General features: G+C 39.8%; 1 protein-coding gene across 1 annotated transcript in view; it reads right to left on the bottom strand.

The window, feature by feature from the left end:
* The window catches only part of THOC1 (THO complex subunit 1), a 43,700-nt gene extending 31,186 nt beyond the window's left edge, over positions 1-12,514 (bottom strand). The window contains exons 1-7 of the mRNA XM_060118180.1: positions 12,431-12,514; positions 10,461-10,534; positions 10,307-10,367; positions 8,990-9,056; positions 6,109-6,227; positions 5,606-5,654; positions 5,092-5,187 (exon numbers count right to left, since the gene is read on the bottom strand). Of these exons, the coding sequence (XP_059974163.1) occupies positions 5,092-5,187; positions 5,606-5,654; positions 6,109-6,227; positions 8,990-9,056; positions 10,307-10,367; positions 10,461-10,534; positions 12,431-12,484 (520 nt within the window). The 5' untranslated portion in view covers positions 12,485-12,514. The remainder of the gene's footprint in view (positions 1-5,091; positions 5,188-5,605; positions 5,655-6,108; positions 6,228-8,989; positions 9,057-10,306; positions 10,368-10,460; positions 10,535-12,430) is intronic.
* Positions 12,515-19,338: the final 6,824 nt, after the last annotated feature.

The following is a 19,338-nucleotide window of genomic DNA, read 5'->3' as shown; positions in this document are numbered from 1 at the left end:
GAAAAGAATAGTTTTTTCAATAAATGGTGCTGCGACAACTGGGTACCCACATATAAAAAGAATGAAATTGGAACCCCACCTCACACCACATACAACAATTAACTCAAAATGGATCATATACCTAAATGTAAGAGCTAAGACTCTTAGAAGAAAACGTAGATGTAAATCTTTGTGACTCTGGGTTAGGCCAGGGGTCCCCAACCCCCAGGCCGTGGACCAGTAGCGGTCTGCGGCCTGTTAGGAACTGGGCTGCACAGCAGGAGGTGAGCAGCAGGCGAGTGATCGAAGCTTCACTTGCTGCTCCCCATCGCTAGAATCATCACCTGAACCATGCCCCCCACTAACCCCAGTCTGTGGAAAAACTGTCTTTCACGAAACCAGTCCCTGGTGCCAAAAAGGTCAGGGACTGCTGGGTTAGGCAACAGTTTCTTAGAGATGACACCAAGAGCACCAGCAACAAAAGAAAAAATAGATATATTAAACTTCATCAAAATTTGAAACTTTTTTGCTGAGAACAACACTATCAAGAAAGTGAAAAGGAAATCCACAGAATGGGAGAAAATATTTACAAATTATATATCTGATAAGGGTCTAGTATCCAGAATATTATAAGAACTTGTACAACTAAGTAATAAAAAGACAAATAACCCCATTTTTAAAATGGGCAAAGAATCTTAATAAACTATTTCTTTAAGGAAGACATGCAAATGACCAGTAAGCACATGAAAAGATGCTTAACATCTTTAGTCATTACAAAAATGCAAACCAAAACCACGAGATACCACTTTACACTCACTAGGATGGCTATAATAAAAAAGACAATAAACAGTCAGTGTCAGCAAGGATGTGGGGAAACTGGAACGCACTTGCATCAATGATAAAATGATGCAGCCTCTTTGGGAAACAGTTTGGTAGTTCCTCAAGAACTTAAGTACATCATTTGTAGAGACATGGATGGACCCAGAGACTGTCATACAGAGTGAAGTTAAGTCAGAAAGAGAAAAACAACTATCGTATGTGAACACATATATGTGGAATCTAGAAAAATGGTACAGATGAACCAGTTTGCAAGGCAGAAATAGAGACACAGATGTAGAGAACAAATGTATAGACACCGAGTGGGGAAAAGGTTGGGTGGGATGAATTGGGAGATTGGGATTGACATATATACACTAACACGTATAAAACAGATAACTAATGAAAACCTGCTGTATAGCACAGGGAACTCTACTTCACTTTGCTGTACAGTAGAAACTAAAACAACATTGTAAAACAACTATACCCCAATTAAAAAAAAAAAAGAACTTAAATACAGAGTTACCATATGACCCAGTAATTCTACTCTTAGATATCTATCCAGGAGAAATTAAAACAGTTACCATATGACCCATCAATTCCATCCTATGTATATAGCCAAGAGAAGTGAAAACATACATCCACATAAAACTTGTACACAAATGTTCACAGCAGCATTATTTTTTTTTTCTTTTTTTTTTTTCTTTTTGCGGTATGCGGGCCTCTCACTGTTGTGGCCTCTCCCGTTGCGGAGCACAGGCTCCGGATGCGCAGGCCCAGCGGCCATGGCTCACGGGCCCAGCCGCTCCGCGGCATATGGGATCCTCCCAGACCGGGGCACGAACCCGTATCCCCTGCATCGGCAGGCGGACTCTCAACCACTGCGCCACCAGGGAGGCCCCCACAGCAGCATTATTTACAATAGCCAAAAAGCAGAAACAACTCAAATGTCCATTAACTGGTGAATGGACAAAATGTGGTATATCCATATAGAGAATATCATTCAGCCACAAAAAGGAATGAACTACTGATACATACAACACAGATGAACCTTGAAAGTATTAAGCTAAGTTTAAAAAGCCAGTCACATGAAGTGAGAGAGTAGCACTGACATATATACACTATCAAATGTAAAATGGACAGCTAGTGCGAAGCAGCTGTGTAGCATGGGGAGATCAGCTCAGTGCTTTGTGACCACCTAGAGGGGTGGGATAGGGAGGGTGGGAGGGAGACGCAAGAGGGAGGGGACATGGGGATATATGTATACGTATAGCTGATTCACTTTGTTATACAGCAGAAACTAACAACATTGTAAAGCAATTATACTCCAATAAAGGTGTTAAAAAAAAAAAGCCAGTCACAAAAGACCACATATTTTATTATTCCATTTTTAAAATGTCCAGAATAGGGAAGTCCATAGAGACCAATAAGTAGATTAATGGTTGTTTAGGGCCTGGGAGACAGGGTAAGGATGGAGGTAAGTGGAGAGTGACAGTTAATGGGTGCAGGGTTCCTTTTGTAAGTTAAAATATTCTAAAATTAGACTGCAATGATGACTGCACAACCCTGTGAATATACTAAAAAACAGTAAACTGTACATTTTCAATGGTGAATTGTATGGTATGTGAATTTACATCTCAATAAAGCTGTTAAAAATATAAAAGGCTGAGCTTCCAGTAACGGAAGGCTAATTAATTAGCTAATTAATTAATTCAGATTAACCCTCTAAGGACAACTGAAAACTTGGATAAATTACATTAATTCTATGAATACTTACAGAGCATAAACCATGTTCACAGCACTGTTTTAGGCAATGAAACAGAAAATTGTTTTCTTAAAAATAGTAAAGAGCTGACATTCAGTGAGGAATATATGGCAAAAATCAAGAAGGCAAGAAAGATAAGCAATGCATCATCAGCACTCAAAGCCACTTTTGCCTTGAGGATATCTGCCAAACAGGAAGAATCGGCTGCAAAACTGAGCTACTCTTTTAGCAGCTTCCTGAAGTGAGGATGATAAAAATAAATCTCTGAGTCCAAGGGAGGTGGGGAATCTAATAAGTCCTACCCCAACCTTCTTCTAGACTGGGACCTACGTCCTCAGGTAAGGATGAACCAAACTGCAGTCCGGTGCCAAGTCTTCTCGATTATCTAAGGAATCACAGGCCTTGAGCTGGGCTAGATTAAGGTAATCTTGGACTAGTAGTAGCACCCTTCTAAGGGTGCCTGGCAGGAGTAATGAAAACTCTTATCTGGAGAAAGGTATCTAACCTAGGCCTCAAAATTATTCCCTCAAATATCTTCTCAAATATAACATCAAACACTAACCAGAAACACAAAGGGGTAAGATACAATGAGTGAGAAACAGTAGAAACAGACACTAGAGACATACCCACAAAGACTTAAGACACTGGAATTATCAGACACATAAAAATAACAATGCTTACCCTGGTTAGAAAATTAAAAAACAAGTTTGAGAATATCAGCAGGGAATAAGAAACTAAAAAAGTGATACAGCAGACTTAAAAAAGACTTTCTAGAAATGAAAAAATACAATTACTGAAATTAAGAACTCATTTAGCAGCAGATTATTCATAGCTGAAGAGAGAAGTAGTGAACTGGAAAACATTTCTAAAGAAATTATGCAGAATGTGATGGAGAGTAACAAAGAGATGAAAAATGTAGAAAGTGTAAGAGACAGAGGATACAGTGAGAAGATATAGGATGTCTACTAGAGTTCCATAAAGAGAAAAAGAGAAAGCAGCATATATAATATTTGAAGAAATAACAGCTTAAATTTTTACAAACTGGATGAAGGACAATCAATCCATAAATTCGAGATGCCCACAAATCCAAAGAATGATGTTTTAAAAATCCATGCTTAGATACATCATATAAAGCTGAAAAACAAACAAAAAACCCAAAGAAAAATAAAACCTTAAGAGCAGATAAAGAGAAAAAAAAACCTAGATTATCTTCAAAGGAGTTAGACTGACATTTGCCTTATCTATAGAAGCTAGAAGGCAAAGTAATGATTATCTCCTACTAAATGAAATCCTATATCCAGTGCCAACCTACAATCTTCTACTGAAACCATTCTTCAAGAGTAAAGAAATAAAGATTTTGAAAGGAAACACAAATCTGCACTAAAGTAAAGTCTAAAGGGGGAAACAGACAGAAGGTCAGAAATACAAGTAGTAAATACACTGATAAATCAAAATTAATCCTGACCACATTAAATAAGAGGAAAGAAAAAAAACAGATCTAGCAGGACAAAAAGAAAGCCACATGTAAAACAACTGCTAACATATACTATAGGTCTTACCATATGCAGGCACTGTTGTAAGCTCTTCACATATTTTAATTCATTTAATCCTTACTACAACATATGAAGTAGGTGGTATATTAGCCTGATATTAAGGAAGGGAAGACTGAAGCAAAGAGATATTAAAATCTGGCATATTTGAACAGATTGTGGTGGGCTCTAGAGAGCCTTTTGGTGGGCAATGTTCCACTTCTGGACCTGGACAGTGGTTACACAAGTATTTGCTTCATAATTATTATACTATATTTACTTTATGCCCTTTTCACATTACCATTATATTTCACAATAATAAATGATAAAAGAAAGGAACAAAGTCAATGTGGCTGAACAGTAGTGACTGAAGGAAAAAATGGAAACAGAAAAATAGGCATACATTAGGAAATGAAATAAAAACATGATTCACAGCTACATATTTCAGTGTGATTCAACTGTACATTATTATTAATAAACTTTGAACTTAAAGAATCAATAACTTTAGGGACTTCCCTGGTGGTCCAGTGAGTAAGACTCTGCGCTCCCAATGCAGGGGGCCCAGGTTCGATCCCTGGTTGGGGAACTAGATCCGGCATGCATGCCGCAACTGGGAGTTGCATGCTGCAACTAAGAGTCCGCATGCTGCAACTAAGAAGTCCGCATGCTGCAACTAAAGATCCTGCATGCCATAATGAAGATCCTGTGTGCTGCAACTAAGACCTGGCACAGCCAACAAACATACATACATACATACATACATACATACATACATACATACATAATAAAAAAAGAGAAACAAACAGGCTTGCAGGAATCAATGACTTTATTTAAGGGTTACCTGTATCATACACTGGGACACGTATAACTACTTGTAAGTAAAATAAAGTGGCAATTTCCTATGTTTTCAACTTTTTAGAACCATTTTTCTTTTTTATCATCATGGTAGATTCTAATCTGGTAAAGATTTTCCTGCAAAGCATTTTATGTACAAAAGCTTACCTGACTTCTCAGATAAAGGGAAAAGTCTGGCCAAAAAGAGCTGAATTCGTCCACAGAAGACTGTATTCTGGGATTTTGATAATCTTCGTAAGAGATCTAACAACACATGGAAACGAAGGTTACACAGGTGAGATCATTCTATGTTTATTACAACCATACCCAAGTTTCTTAACCAGTTTGTCAAAAGTATTTTCCTAAAGCAGTAGTTCTCAAAATGGGGGTAGAAACTATTTTTGTCACAAAAAAGCTCTAGAAAATTAGGAATAAAACTAAACAAGTTTAGCATGGGTAAGACAAGCTTTACTAAATTTTTCTGGTTTTTCATTAAGTTTATACCCAGAACAGGAATAGTTTAACTTACAGCAAATGATCAGTTTTAATAAGTCAGACGGCTATTTAAAAATGAAGATACAATCTACTTTAAAAATTTTACCACTTATGTTTAATTCCACCACCTGTTTTCCTGGCCACATTTACTTTTTAAAAAACAATCATTTACTGTTGAATTACTTACCATTGCACATACGTAGTAAATAATTTTTGCCAGCAGAATAGAATGTATTCTGAAATTAAGACAGAAATTATTACTATTGTTCTGAAGTTGCTGCACATTCTTCAATAATAAGTCACAGGAAGTAAAATTTTAAAGAACACTACTATGCACTGAGAATCTACTATGCCACTTTCACTTTTTGCAAGCAAATAACATTTTTAATGAAATAAAAATATTTTCAAATATATAACAAAACACGATTCTAAGTAACTTTTAAACATGTAAAAGTGTGTGTTTTCAAGTTAATTGTATCTACTCAAATTTTGTACTTCCATTTTTTTCTCCATATGACTTTTACTTGGCTTTTCCAAGAGAGCAGAATATATAATTCTCATAGGGACAAACTTTTTGGCAATCAGCAATATTAGAAATATAAACAAAAACCAACAACAACAAAAACTACCCTCAGAACTCTGGATCTATAGAAAGATAATATTAGCAGAAAAAGAAACAAAAGCACTTACTGATTTCCAAGTAGCAACATTTTTTTCCACAAAAGTGAATATTGTGTCACACTGATCCAAAGGAAGGCAATCCAAAACATCTCCCAACAATACAAAAGGTGTAGATGCTGTACAAATACCTTCAAGTGGAGCACAAGCCAATTAAAAAGTTTAAAATACTGTTGAGTAAAACAGCCCATGCAAAATAATTTTGTAGAAAATATTAAAGGTATACTTTGTCAATCCTAACAAGGCTGTGAAAGACAAGAAACAGAAGCAACCTAAAGTCCCCAAACAGGATATACTTAAGTAAGTGTTGGTATGTGATGATGATAATCATTCTTGATAACACATCTAGAGCATTTACTATATGTCAGGCACACTAAAGTGCTTTACATGTACTAACACATGTAATCCTTATAACCCTATGAGGTAGATAACATTATCTCCAGTTTATAGAATGGGAAAACTGAGACACAGAAGTTAAATAATTTGCCCAAGATCATAGAGCCAGTAAGTGGTAGAGCTGGGATACGAACCCAGGCAGTCTGGCTCCACAGTCTGTTTTCTTCACCACTAAGCTATTCAAAAGAATATAATGCAGCCAATTAAAAACGATGGTTATGACGACTATAATAACTTGGAAAATGTTTATGATATAATGTCAAGTGAAAAAGGCAGGGTTCAAAACTGTATGGGTATTATGGTTATCACAATAAAATCTTTTAAAAAGACCAGAGAAACTAAAACCATATACCAAAATAAATGGTAGTTTTTTTTTAAAGTAGAAGAATTAGGACTAGTATGTTCCCTTCTTATTTCCAAATGTTCTGTACTATTGCTAAAATTTAAGTTGTCTGTGATTTGAAAGAACTACTTCAAAAAAGATAACAAAACATCATTGTAAAGCAATTATACTCCAATAAAGATGTTAAAAAAAAAGGGTAAATGAACTTCAAATTGAAAATTCTGTTCTTCCACTCTTCCTAAAGCTTTCAAAGCCTTCTGAAGTGGCAAAATAAATATCTGTCTCTAAAAAAAAAAAAAAAGATTTGATACTGATTTCAACTCATTAAACTTTTACAATACCATTGTTTCAAGGGAAAAAAGGGTAAAATAAAAAGTTGTTTATTTCTAAATTCAATCTTACTAAAGTAAAGCAATAAATTAAAGACTTTAAGGTCATCTAGGCTAGCTAAAAATACTTTTACCTCCCTGCTCATTCTTCCTTCTATTTTTATGTAATAGATACTAACACTTGTTAAGTGTTTAGGAAAAGTAGACACTTCAGCATGATATGTAAAAAAAAAAAAAAAGTACTGAGGGTGTACTATTAGCCCAAAATACTGCATTAACACAGTATGTTCAGAAACAGGAAGTAGTATTTCCAGCTCTGCTCTGCACTGGTAAGATCATATCTGGAATGTGATGTGAGGGATACTGCCTAGAACCAGGGAGGCATAAGGCAGCAAATTTCAACTCAATACAAAGGGGAAATTGCACTATAAGAACTATCTAACAGAAATCAAATCGTGAGCTCCATCAATGGGAGTAGAGGCTGGATGACCACCCGCCAAGGACTTTACTGAGGGGAGACAGGATAGGCCAGAGACAAGAACGGACCATATGACCTCTAAAGTCCTTTAACACTTAGATTTGTGATACTTTTATGTCCTGTATATCCAAGAGATTTGAGAGGCATACTCCCTGCCCTTAGCAGAAGTATAGTCTGGCAAAAGTTAATTCACATTAATAACTATAGAAAATTACCTAAATTCCACTCTCAAAGATTCGGATTCAGTAAAACAAAGCTAAAGCCTGGCAATCTCATTTGAGGGGCTTCCCTGGTGGCGCAGTGGTTAATAATCCACCTGCCAATGCAGGGGACATGGGTTCGAGTCCTGGTCCAGAAGATCCCACATGCCGCACAGCAACTAAGCCCGTGTGCCACAACTACTGAAGCCTGCGTGCCTGGAGCCCGGGCTCTGCAACAAGAGAAGCCACTGCAATGAGAAGCCTGTGCACTGCAACGAAGAGTAGCCCCCGCTCTCCACAACTAGAGAAAAGCCCACGCGTAGCAACGAAGACCCAACGCAGCCAAAAATAACTAAAAATAAATAAATAAAAAAAAGAAAAGTCTCTTGAAACTATCCCCTACTGTCACTGCCCCATTTTAATTGTCCTCTACCTAGTTTTCCTGCCAGCAGTTTCTCCCAATTCAATGGCTCTTCCATAGGTCCTCTTTAGCATGGCACACAAAGCCCTTTACAAATGGCCCTAACCTACCCCTCCTGCTTATTTTCTTCACCATTCTCATCATCCTCTCACCATTCTGCTCCACATTTTTTTTAGTCATGGTGAACTAGGTCTTTATATAGCTATATCCTTCTGTTTCTGCCTGACAAATTACTCATCCCTCACATCCCAGCTCTTATGTTACAGTTTCCTTTCTAAGACCATCCTGATTCCTTCAGACTCTGAAGTTTAGAGAATCACTTCAACCATACTTCATTCCTACTTTGCCCCCCACCCCAGTAAGACATTTAGACGTGTTTCCTCCATTAGCCACTAGGCTCCTTACAGGCAGCGAATACGTTTTATTTACCACTGAATCTCCCAAGTCCTAGCTCAGTACCAGGCACATAGTAGATGCTCAATAAATATTTACCTGATGAACAGAACAAGTGGAGAACAAAGAAAGTGCCAAAGTGTGCACTGTATACACTAGTGACAAGAAATACCTGTGAGCTAATTTCCATGGGATTTCTTGGCAAAGGGGGTAGGCAGAATTTTTAAAATGAACAAAATCAATTAGGTAGAGAGGTATGGGGAGAATAAGTTTTAAATAAAACATGTCATGCCCAAGATTACTTAAAAAAAAACAAAACAAACCCATACTTACCTTCAGTAACTCCCCCAATAGCAAGAGAAATAATAGCTAAAAAGCTTTCACATGATGAATGATTTATCTACCAACAAAAGAGAAAACAGCTTAATTCAGGAGCCAGACTTTAGACTAATTTGATAATAAGAAAACATATCCTCTGACATTAAATTGATTATCACAAACCCTGGATAAAGATATTTCTCACAGAAGATAAGATTACTTTCTAAGATGAAAATTTTAAAAATGAACAGCAATAACCCTAACTGTACAAGTATATCAAACAATTAAACAGCAGGTGATTCACTTAAAATCCAAGTCTTAGGAAGATCGTTACATTAGCATGATTAAGGCTGTAAGCTAATCAACTACACATGTGCTGAGGCCATAACTCACTCAATGGCACAGGACAAAGGCAGGGCCAGGGGAATTAATTGTACTGGTGCATCAATATGTCTGAAGGAGGGTTTTAATAGAAGAGAGGTGGTGCTTAGGTTTGATAACATCATAAAATCCAGCATTTACTGAGTGTACATTAAGTGCCGTTTCACACAACCACCATGAAAAAATGGTATTTCCCCTCTTACAAATGAAATTGAGGCTCAGAAAAGCAAAGTAACTTGCCCAATACCTGACAACAGGTAAGTGACTAGGTCTGAAGGAGAGGAAAGAATGAATTTGACATAGAATTGTCCAAAAGAAAGGGACACTGTTTTATGGACACGGGAAAAGGGTCTAGCTTCTTGAGATCTAAGCTTTGCTAAACCAAGAATAAACTATTGAAACTTTTCCTTTCATTTGGGTGCTCCACTAATGGTAAATAAATTCAGATTTTTCATGTTTAGATTAAATTTCTCTACTGAAGTTGGATAGGCTATTGTTATTTTTGCAGGCGAACTGATAAGGGGATGCCCTAGGAAAATGAGGGCATGGAATCCCAGCTCCCATGCTGAACACCCTTGGACTAGACCTTTTATGCCACTACAAGATGTGTCACTGTTTGTTTATACAGCAAAGCAAGAGGGTTCACCTTCAAATTATAGTTTTTGCTCAGGAAGACCTCTTATCAACTTTTCTTATACATATTCACTTGCAGAGGGCTCTACTCATTTAGTAAACCAAACCCTTAAACAAGTCAAACTGTGCTATTAAAACCCTTAATCCTTACACAACTCCTATATTAACTACGACCAAGTTAGGTTTCACAAAGTAACAAGTTCACTCTAGAAAAAATAGTCATGTTTAAATATCTATTCTAAGGATAAAAGCAAATTTAAAAATAATATTAATTTGCCAGCAAAATTCTAACGATAAATAAAGGAAAAACATACTTACAATTTCTTCTTCTAGAACACCTCTAAAAGCTTGGTCAAGGGTACATTTTTTTTCATTTTCACTATTAAAAACAAAAAACACCTGCATTTTTAAAGCAGCTCAGGGTAAGTATAAAGATTTCAGCGAGCCTATTTCATGGATATCAATGCCTTACCTTCCAGGCAACTGGCTGAAGGTATTCAACAAGGGCTTGATATTTTTGTTGTTCAGGGCCTCTCTGGTAGATTTCTAGAAAAATAAAAATAGCAAATAAGTAGAAAGATTTCTGCTTATTATTTACTGAAAAACATATCACTCATCAATAGTATGTCTAACTAAAAAATGTTTATACCTGGGAAAAATTACCTATGAGTCATTCTATCAGTAATTCTTATTCAAATACCACTTACTGATATAGACTCATCACTTTAAGCCTTGCAAGAGCTCCCCAGCTAGACTTTCTCATTCCAGGTTTTCCCTCCTCCTTTCTTTTTAAATATCCCATTCATGAGAGTATCCTGCTTTAAAAAAAAAAATCTCTAAGTGGCTCCTTATTTCGTAGCTTCCTCTAAACGCCCTTGATAATGTTATCCCACCCAAGCTATGCAACCTCATTTCCCAGTACCCCCTAACACATACGCTCTACTAGGGTCTAGCCATTTTCCCATCATTTTCTATCAAGCTCACTCTAGTGTATTCATTCCCATTATTCCTCCCACGTGCTCACGCAAATTCTATCCATTCTTCAAGACCCATCAAAAGTCCTACCTCGAAAAAAAAAAAAAAGTCCTACCTCGTCTACGTAGCTTGCCCAGCACAGTCCCTAACACCAAGTAAACACTGATTGTCTTAAAGTAGTAAACCTGCTGGTTGTCTTAAAGTAGTCATAATTGAAAGACAAAAATATTGCCAAGTCATTCATTCTGTGAAAATTCACATACACTTGGAAAATCAATGTTACCTCACAGGAGTTACATTTATACTGGAAAAGTCCATTCCTGACTCTGCCTGTGAATAGGCTGTGTAATCTTGGGCATACCCCCTTACCTCTGTGCTTCATTTTCCTCACGAGTTAAATATGAGGGTTGTTGTAGATCCTTACTACCAACAGCAGCAGTGGCATCACCTGAGAACTTGTTAGAAATGCAGAATCTCTGGCCCCATTCCAGACCTACTGAACCAGAATCTACATTTAACAAGATCTCCAGGAGATCCCACCCGATGCTCAAGCTTGAGAAGCACTGGGCTAGATGAGCTCCCATTAAATGGTCCCCTCCAGGACTAATATAACCTTGGATATTCCTAACAGTTACTCCAGGCAGAATTTCAGAGCACTAGGGAGAAATACAGTCAAACAATTTAGTGATGGGCAACATAAAAAGAATACTGGGTTTGAAGTCAGAGAAAACAGTAAAGTAAATCATTTAACTTTTGGAGTGGGGGGAGGCTGTCTCAGTTTCTATCTCATCTACCAGGGATAATAAAACAGCCTCCTGACAGTGCTATTCTAAGAGTTAAACAAGCTAACATGAAAACGCTCTGTAAAGTGTTTCCCAAATGCTTAAACTACTGTTCCCCAATGTGTAAGAATAAAATGACAGCTGACAACCCTTCCCAAGCTGACCTGTTTGTCCTGTCCCACTTAGGACCTTCCTCTTCTTTCTCTTAGGAATGAAATACGGAGAATTAAAGGGTGGTGAATAAGCGGCCAGAACCACCACCTGGCAGCTTAGGAGGCGGGGCGGGAGCCGGTTCTCTGGGCTAAAGTCAGTCCCGCCCTCCCCCTTCAGCAGACCCCTTCCAGTTCTGGAGACACCTGCCCAGCTGAGAGAGCACTGCAGAGGAGCTGGACCCGAAGAGAGGTAGTCTGCGGGTGACCCCTCCACGCAGGGCGCAGACACGCCCAGAACGCGGGGTCCTGGGACCCGCCGGCGGGAAGGTGGAGGCGGACCGCAGAGGACGCGCGGAAGAGACAGGTAATGCGCCTTTGCCACTTCCCAGCCCACGACGAGGCCGGGAGCCCGTCGCCGCGGCGCACACGCCTCTGTCCCTGCTTTACCCTAGAGAAAAATTCGAGTAATTTCAGGGAGAGGAGGGCAAAAAATAGCGCTGAGCCAGGGCCGAACCCACCCGCCTTCCGCTCACCGTAAACCGCGTCCGCGCTTCAGGCAAACTGAAGAGCGGCGGCGTAGGAGACATCTTCTCGGCCGCGCGTGCCCGCCACCGCGCCGCGGCGCCCGCCGATGACGTCAGGGCGGGAGCGAAGAGATTGCCGGCTCCGTGCGCGGCTAGAGCGGCATGTGAGCGCAGGGGCGGGCCCGGTGGGGGATGGGAGCTTCTATGGTGACCGAGGACGGTTGGGCTCTGGGAGCCGGAGTCAGCCGCTCAATGCCCGATTCGGGCTCGTGGGTAACCCTTGAGGTGACGGTAGATGTGTGGCCTTGTCCTGTAAGCGCTGCGGGTTGCAGGCCGGGACGCGCACTTTGGCTGTGGTTTTCCTGTTTTGGGGAAGCCTGGTGAAAGGCGGCTGGTTACGGCTCAATGGGCCGCGAGGGAAGGTAACCGCCGCCCGAGAATCCAAGGCAGGTGGGTTATCCGGGAAAGCTCCAGGCTGGGGAAGTGTTGGCAGTGGCCGTGCACCGCCGGACCAAAGTCCTTTTCGAGGAGTGGTCCCAGCTCCGGATTTGCGTTTCTGCCCTACAGTTCATGGGCCCTGTAGCTCAGGAGCAGCCTCCTCTTCTGAGGAATAGACATAACGCTTATATCTTGGGCTGTGGAGGAACGTCAATGAAATCATGAATGCGCGTGTGACTTGTATAGCAATGCAAGTATTATGAATGTTTGGGGATTCGTTAACTTTGCTGGCACATAGAGGGCTATACTGAAAGAGGAAGATCTTGGAGGAATGCAGTACTCGGCGCTGATTGGATAGCGCGTGGCGCCGCGTCAAGGGTTGGAGGCACCTCCTGCAAAACCTTGTCTCAGCAGTTTCCTCCCTTGGCCAATGAGAAGCCAAGTGGCAGTAACTTTTCAGTTGGAATTATGCTGTGGGAGAAGAAGCACTGACCCAAACACTTCCTACCAGCTCTTATTCACCTCCATGTGAACCTAAATGAAGAAAGCTAGGCGCGCTTTATCTTGTTCCCTTCGTTGATATCCGGCGAGAATACAGGACACTAACAAAAAGACAGCTTTGCATAGTCTTGTCCCTAAGTGGGAATTGTGAACAGTGCTGGCTACCTGGAGCGTTGCAGGTTTTTTAGAATCAACAGAATCATTCAGGTTTGATTGTGCAATGTAAATTTCCAAATTGCCAAAATAAACAGGTTTTAACTGATTTAATAGGTAGCTGATGTATTAGGATTATTATTATACTATAGATGATTATTAACTGTGTGGAGCACAACTAAGACCCAAGAGGTAAATAAAATTATTTTTTACAAAATCCAAACAGAAGAAGAGCTTGAGTTTATTGACTCATCCATCAAAGCCTAGTGACTTAGAATTGTGTTTATTCACACATTTGCTGGGCACTTTGTACACAGTGGACAGTATTTGTTGAATGAGTAATAAATATATGGACATATGATTGAATGAACAAAATAATATAGCTTAATTGCTGTTTTGAGGAGCTCAGGTCGACATAAATGAAACAACTGCAGTGTACAGTTTTGATCACGAGTAATTTGCATCATAGCTGCTGTAAGAGATCAAAGGAGAGAGGGACCATATGAGGTGGTCAAGGAGCCTTTGTGGAAAAGAGAGAATACGAGCTGGACCCTGAAGGATTCCAATAGACAGGTCAGAGTGTGAAGGGGTGAATAGGAAAGACATTCCAAAGGGTGAGGAAGGTGTGAGCAGAGGTGTGGAAAGAAGAAAGCACAGTGAAAGGTAGCTGTTGACTTTGACTTAAACTTTGGATTCTGAATAGAACTAGAGTTGAAAAACTGGGTTGGAACCAGATTGTATTCGTGTTTCAGGCCAAAGAATGTTACTGGTTTAAAAATGGCATTTGCAGTTCCTCCCAAGTTATAGCCAGCAATATATTTTGTGGGAAGGAGAGAAATGAGCTGTTGTTGCTAATGAGTGAACAAATGCCAGATAAACAGTAGGGGAAAAAAAGCAAACATCAGGGGATAATGGGGAGTTACTGTTTAATGTGTACAGACTTCAGATTGGGATGATGAAAAAGTTCAGGAGATGGATATGGGTGGCGTTTGCACAGCACTGTTAAGTGTACTTAATGACACTGAATTGTACACTTAAAAATGGTTAAAATACTAAATTTTGTTTATACTTTTCCACAAGTTAAGAAAAAATCTATGTAAAAACAGCAGTCTGATGCCAGATAACTTAAAAAGGGCAAAAACGTCACAGCCATCAGTATGATCTTGAGATCTCAAGGTGAAGTGATATTCAATAAGGCAAGGAAGTAGGTGATGCATTTTAAAAAGTTGTCCATCAAAACTCACTACCATAGAAATGTGTTAGCATTTAGATCATGTTAATAAATGCCTTATAATTCCCAAAGCACTTAACGTGTAGTAAGACATTTGATCCTTTAAATGATATTTTGATATGAGTAACACAGCGATTATGCTCACTTTACACATGAGGAAGCAAACTCAAAGAGATGGGGTTCTTGATAGAGGTAACTGGCAACATGAAATTACCCATGGGTTTTGATTTCAATTTTTTAGCTCTACACTGTCATACTGTCGTAAGTAATAGTCAAGTTTTATTGAGTACCTCCTATGAGCCAGACACTTTTCTTGTATTATTCCTACTCCTTACAACAACATTGTACGTAGTTATACACATCAGTGAGGAAACAGGCTCATCTGTCCTAGGTCACATGGCTAAAGGAAGCTAGGTTTGGGATTTGAACCCCTAGCTGTAATGCCAAAGCCTATATTTTTCTCGAGTCTTAACTCATGAATCTTTACAAAGCCATGGGCCTAGATAATGGCTCATAAATTATTTCCTTATAATTAGATAAGGGTGAGGATCATATTGTCATTCATAACATAAGTGTTTAAAGAAGTATGTGATAATAACATTCCAAGGGCAGACATCCAATAATATATAAATTCCTCACTTACGTTTATTGAGCACCTCTTCTTCCTTCTATGCTAGTGAGGTAAGATGGATCAGGGAATGCCTCTCTGTTAGGAAACACCTCCATGGGAAATTCTAGGATGGATGGTTTGGATGGATTCTAAGTATTCACATCTTTATTCCTCTTCTTTTTCTTGATATGTCTCATTTGGATTCAAGTTATCATTGGTGAGGTGAGATCTAGGAGAAAAGGACCAGGGAGGCAGCTTAGTCTGCTTTCGTTCTGGTCTTTATCCTCTAGCCCAGGCCAAGGAAACTTTGTTCCATGCGAACAAGTCAACCGTGTTAGCATGTTGGATTGCGGCCTTTGCCGGTTTGGGTTCTAGGCCCTAGCCCTCTTTCCTTTCCTCTCCCTAGGGAATTTAAGTGGATTGAAAGAACTATATTGACAGGGAACTGATGTTTGAGAGGCAAAGTTGAGCAAAAAGAATGAGACTCCTGCATTGGGAGAGGAATGTCGCTGAGAAGAAGAATGGAAGAGGTTTGGCACTTTGTATATATTTTGGGAGTTACATTTTTGTGGAAAAAGAGAAATTGCATGAAAACTGTGTGGGTGCTGTCTTTTTTATAGGGTGGTGGCAATTTTCAAGCGTTTTATATTGTAAATATTGTGCTATTCATTCAATATTTATTGAGTGCCTACTATTTGCTAGGCACAAGAACAATATTATTGGATTATATATGCAGTATTATTATTTTATTTTATTGTAAGTAGTGTATATATCATTATCTAGTATACGTTGTGAAATCCTATTTGGTGAGCTTGATTGGACCGCATAGATGAACATAATTTAAGGTCAGAAATTGAATAGTGGGTGATTCTTACCCTGGTGAGCCCAGCTTCCCTGAAAGGTTAGGCAGAGATTTTGACTGAAATTGACCCATCACTTGGCTTGTATCCCTTTCCTATCCTGTTTCTCTCCCTTACTGGTTTCTCCTGAGAGCACCTTAATCATTTATTCACAAATTCTCCCCTCGGGGTTTGCTTCTGCAAGTCCTGATTGTGTTAGTTTGGGTCTACCAAGAAGCAGATGCCAACATTTGATTAGATGTGCAAGAGATTTATTAGGGAGGGAGCAAGAGCCAGGAGCAGGCAGTGAGAGCTTGCAGACCACAGTGCAGGGCTGCCACCTGTGGAAAGAGAGAGGGAGGGAAGAAGAGAAGTGCAGCTCCAGGAAAGGTTTGACTTTGCCAGTGGGGAGATGTCAGGCAAAACTTCTTGTAGGAAGGGTCTGGCAGTTTGCCAGAATGGACCTGCCCTGGTTACCTCTGCCATGCTCAGTCATTGATCTAGAGCCACCCTCAGAAAGCCTGGCCTCGGTACAAGCGTGGTGGACCCAGCAGGCAGCAGTGGGGCTGTCAGTCAATTATGTTTCCCACAGCAAATGGTCTGAGGGGAGCGTTTTCATGGCCACCACACTCTCCTAAGTTTTTGATATAATATTTTCTTCATTTGTTTATTCTCAACTAAGATGTATATTAGTTGTGTATGTGTGTGTGTGTGTGTGTGTATGTGTATATATGGATGAACCTGGCACTTTGAACAAAACAGAAGAGTTAACTATCCTCATGGAGTTTTTATTCTATATGGGAGAAAAGATTTTTTTAAAAGTAAAGAAAAACAGGGGCCTCCCTGGTGGCGCAGTGGTTGAGAGTCCGCCTGCCGATGCGGGGGATACGGGTTCGTGCCCCGGTCTGGGAGGATCCCATATGCCGCGGAGCGGCTGGGCCCGTGAGCCATGGCCGCTGGGCCTGCGCGTCCGGAGCCTGTGCTCCGCGACGGGAGAGGCCACAACAGTGAGAGGCCCGCATACCGAAAAAAAAAAAAAAAAAAAAGTAAAGAAAAACATAAAAGAATTTCACTGTGAAAAATGCTATGAAGGAAACAACAGCATATATTGAGTGCCCTTGTGTGCTTGAATTCTTAGTGCTTTACATGTATGAACTATTTAGCCTTCCCAGCAACCTTGTGAGGTAGGTACTCTTTATTATTCCTGGTTTACAGAAGAACCTGAGATGAAGAGTGCTTAAGTAACGTAGCCCCAAGGTCCCTCAAAACCAAAGGAATGAGAGACTGAGGCAGGGGATGCTCCGGCAGTCTTTAACTTTTGAGTTGCCAGAAAAGACCTCTCTGAAGAAATGATATTTAAGCTAAAGCTTAAAGAATGGAAAGGAATGAGCTGTATATTTGTGAGGGTGGGATTTGGCAGAGGAAGGCAAGAACGACATTCATATGACTGGTGATTTTTCATTCTGTATGTTTACAAATGTTTATAAATGAAGGTCAAGATTGTTCAGTCCTAATCACTGTTGCAGGGCTGCGCAGCACGTTTCCCACTCCTCGCTTGCCATTCCCACCACCTTTGCCCCATTCTTGTAACAGACAAACAGTTGTGGGCATAGGACCAGGCCTGGCCAGCAGTAAGTCTTTGACATTTTTCTCCTGCAGCTGGACAATATGGCTGTTGTACTAGTCAGAGTTTCTCTTTTATAAAACAATAGAAACCTGCTCTGGTTAGTATTTTGAGAAGTAAGTTATTGGGAGGGTATCGGGAAGCTCATACAAATAAAAGGCTGGAGATAAAGCTTGGGCAGGCCTCAGTGGAAGCAAGACATAGCTTCAGTCTTGAGGTGCCCCACCAACACCATTTCTATGGCTTGGCTCTGCTCCTGGATTCAGCAGCCCCTGGGCACTTGTCACCGCGTCACTGAACATTGACCACCACACCATGCTGCTGCAGCTGTCCTGCATCATCTCCAGCTCTCAGACCTTTGCACGTCTTCCTCGAGATTCAAGTTCGTGGCTGACAGTATCTGATTGGCTATACTCAGGTCTCGTGCTTGTGCTCTAGCTTCCAGGGAACAGGAAGAGTTATACCTGTCCCTCCTCGCTTTCAGCTTCTGAAGTGAGCTGCAGAGCCCTATTTTGGGATTTCCCTTCAACTGGAAAGAGTATTTGGATGCTGAACAGCAAGTAGGATGATATCCACTGGTGATGCTGGCTGCCTAGCCTGATTCTCTGTTACCACAGGAGCCGTGGTGAATATTGAGCTAATGCTGCCGTCTTCCTTATCACTTGGAGAAAGCCCATCTTCAGAAAGAGAAAATGAGGCCAACACACAGACACAGAGCTAACAGATGGACTATAGGAAATGAAAAGAGAAGGGGAGGATCTAATGTACAGCTCAGTGACTATAGTTAATAATACTGTATTTTACACTTGACATTTGCTAAGAGAATAGATCTTAGGTGTTCTTATCAATCACAAAAAAGGTAACTAGGTGAGGTGACAGGTATGTTAATTAGCTTGATTGTGGTAATCATTTATCAAAACCATGTTGTACACCTTAAAATACACAATTTTTATTTGTCAATTATACCTCAATAACACTGGAAAAAATTAAAACTTGCCCTACTAGATATATGCTTATTAGAATCATAACAATTAAGATGCCATACGAATGGTTAAGGGAAAGAAAAATTGCCTAATGAAAGAAAATAAGGAGCCCGCAAACAGACCCACACATATGAAGAAATTTTATCTATGTTTCATTGTATCACATTTGAAGACATTGTGACTAAGAGTCAAGAAGAAAATGGGAGATTATATGATAAATCATTCTAGGACAATTGGTTATCCACACATGGGGAAAAGATCCCTCATATCACACAAAAAAACTTCAGGTGGATTAATGACACAGTCTGAAATACAAAATTAAATTATTTAGAGCATATCCAATTACCATGGAGTCAAACAAAATACAAAAAGCATAAAACATAAAGGAAAAATGGATAATTTTGTCTACATTAAAATTAACTTCAGCTCATTAAGAAGACAAGATAGTAAAAATGGAAAGACGGGGCTTAGAGTGGTGGAAGATATTTGCGACTCTTATAACCAGTGATTAGTGTCTAGAATATATTAAAAACGTTTA

This window comes from Mesoplodon densirostris, chromosome 15 (assembly GCF_025265405.1).
Source record: "Mesoplodon densirostris isolate mMesDen1 chromosome 15, mMesDen1 primary haplotype, whole genome shotgun sequence".
Taxonomy (NCBI): domain Eukaryota; kingdom Metazoa; phylum Chordata; class Mammalia; order Artiodactyla; family Ziphiidae; genus Mesoplodon; species Mesoplodon densirostris.
Note: the sequence above shows the minus strand (reverse complement) of the source record. Positions and strands in the feature narration are given on the sequence as shown.